The following is a 2,362-nucleotide window of genomic DNA, read 5'->3' on the forward strand; positions in this document are numbered from 1 at the left end:
CAATGGGAGGAATAGCCTTCATTTGGTGGAATGAAGGAGATACAGCTATGAGCCTTCACTTTTACTCTGCCTGAGATTTTATGATGAGATGGATCTATGTGCTGCTTAGAGAATATAAAATATGATGAAAACTCTTTATAGAAGCAGAAATTCTAGATAGATTAAAAATAAATATTCACTTAGTTTTTGTTTCCTTACAAATTTTTTATCATAAACATGTGTGTTCTAGAGTAGCAACAAAATTACATTTCAGATTTTCCTCTGAGTAAGATCAATCTGCAAGTGAAACAACTGTAATAATAAGCATTTCTGAGTATGGATTTGTCCTGCATCCAAATGAAATAAGTCTTTGGAACAGGAGAATTATTTGTGTTTTCCTTATCTTTTCATCTTTAACACACTGAAACCAACATTTTACTGACATGAGGAGGAGCCATGACAAATTATTAATACCTCTTCACTTTATTCCTGTGTTAAAATTATGATTCTTAATTTCCTTATCATTCATAGCCACATCAACCAATAGAGCACTTCTTCCCTGTCCCCTTTCTCTTCTTTTCTTTATCCATCTTCTTCCATTTCCCTTCCCTTCATTTTCCCCACATCTTACTGCTCTTCTGACTCTCCTTCCAGACGACTCTAGATTTGCTCTCATGACTGCTCCCCCAACTCTATCCCTCCCCATCATCTTCGCACCAGAGATGCTGCACAGCTGCAGCCCCATCTGTCCCAGTGTGCCTCTCTCAGGATGCAGTAGTACATAGCGGCGTCTCTCAGGGTGACCTGGGGCAGGACCAAGGTGCTGGACTTTCTGTCTGAATCTATGGTCAGAGAGGCCATGCTGCTGTTCACTGTGCTTCGTAAGCCATGAATGACATACTGTGGGCTCTGATTGGGATTTTGCCGATACCAATGTATATAGTCATTTCCACCAATGGTAGAGTGGCTACAAGACAAGGTTACATCCTCTTCAGCACAATCCATGGAGCTGGGCTGAGTGGTCTTAGCATCAATCACAGTCCCTAAAGGGTCAAGAAAATGAAATTATCCCCTGATGACAAATCAGTGTAATTCTATGGATCAAGGACACAACACTCCCCAAACTGTCTGGACCTACACCCTACGCCAGTGTTTTTATCTATGTCCTGAGAAATATTATTGGTGCTTATTATTTAGGGACCAAAGACACATGGCAAGAATCTGAGAAGTCTATAGGCTTTATCCCGGGGTCCTTGGCTCAATAACCTCACAGATTTCTTCCAACCTGCTTACTGCTGAGGTCCCTTCTGGATCATGGCTATGAATTAACCTGTCATGTAGAAGTTTGTACTCCCTAGCAAATGCATAGAGCTGTTCTTGATTCCATTGCTATAATGCTGAATAAAACACAGGGAGAGGAGTAGAGAGCAAACGACCCTTACGGTTCCTTGGCTTCAAAGTCATCCCTTATAGATGTAGAACACTTACCCAAGGACAGAAAAACAGTTACTCCAATCACCAGCCTCATATTTCAAGGACAAACCAGGACTGTGGGCTCAGAGCTCACACTTGTGTCTGCTCCTGGGCTTGTTTCCAGAGAACAGAAGCAACTGCTGCTGTTAGAGACTTACAACCAGTGCAGGTGTCCATTGCAGTGTGTTGTCACCAGGATCTGTCAGCCAACGATCAAGCAGTTCCTTGTTTAGGTTTTCCTGCCCTGTTTTAATCATGTCCCCCAAAGAAGGCGAGATGTTCCCAACTCACAGGGTACTGACTGATATTTTTGTGAAGTTTAAAGTCTGGCTCTGGCAAAGGAACACCAGGCACAATGGTGTGTCTATCCAGAACCTGTGTCCTATCATTTCTTCTTCAAAGAAATTTTCTGATGCTCCTTGAAGCTTGTGGAAAATGTTGTTTAATTCCAGAATGCTTTACTGAGCTCTATATTGTAAAGAGATGAAAATTCCCATCCGTGTTCTAGTAAATGTATGTGAGATTTCAAAGGAGGCTGTGGTTGTTCTGAGGGACAGAAAATATTAGTAACATTGAGACAAAAAGCTAAACATCTTGGGCTTGGACATTGGAGCTCAGCATCCTAAAAATGTCCTTGGAATCATGCATCTGTCTCCATCTAGGCAGACATTTCTCAATACATCTGTTCTTGACATAGTAACTGATGACACGGATGGTATTCTCCTCATCCTCCTTGAACAATTGTCCTTAATCCTTATGCCCTCTGTGCCCATGTTTGTAGGTGCTCTGCACCAAAGATGCTGAGACAGAGAGACACCAAGGATGCTGAGACAGAAAAGACAGAAGGGAAAGCACACTATCTGGAGAGGACAAGGGTGGAGGTGGGTGATCCTGGCAGAAAAAGAGGAGT

The 2,362-nt window shown here is 42.2% G+C and overlaps 1 gene segment (V, D, J or C); it reads right to left on the reverse strand.

The window, feature by feature from the left end:
* LOC102178821 lies at positions 685-1,507 on the reverse strand. The segment is given in 2 exon segments: positions 685-1,022; positions 1,468-1,507. Coding segments are annotated over 2 exon segments (378 nt in total).

This window comes from Capra hircus, chromosome 10 (assembly GCF_001704415.2).
Source record: "Capra hircus breed San Clemente chromosome 10, ASM170441v1, whole genome shotgun sequence".
Classification (NCBI taxonomy): Eukaryota; Metazoa; Chordata; class Mammalia; order Artiodactyla; family Bovidae; genus Capra; species Capra hircus.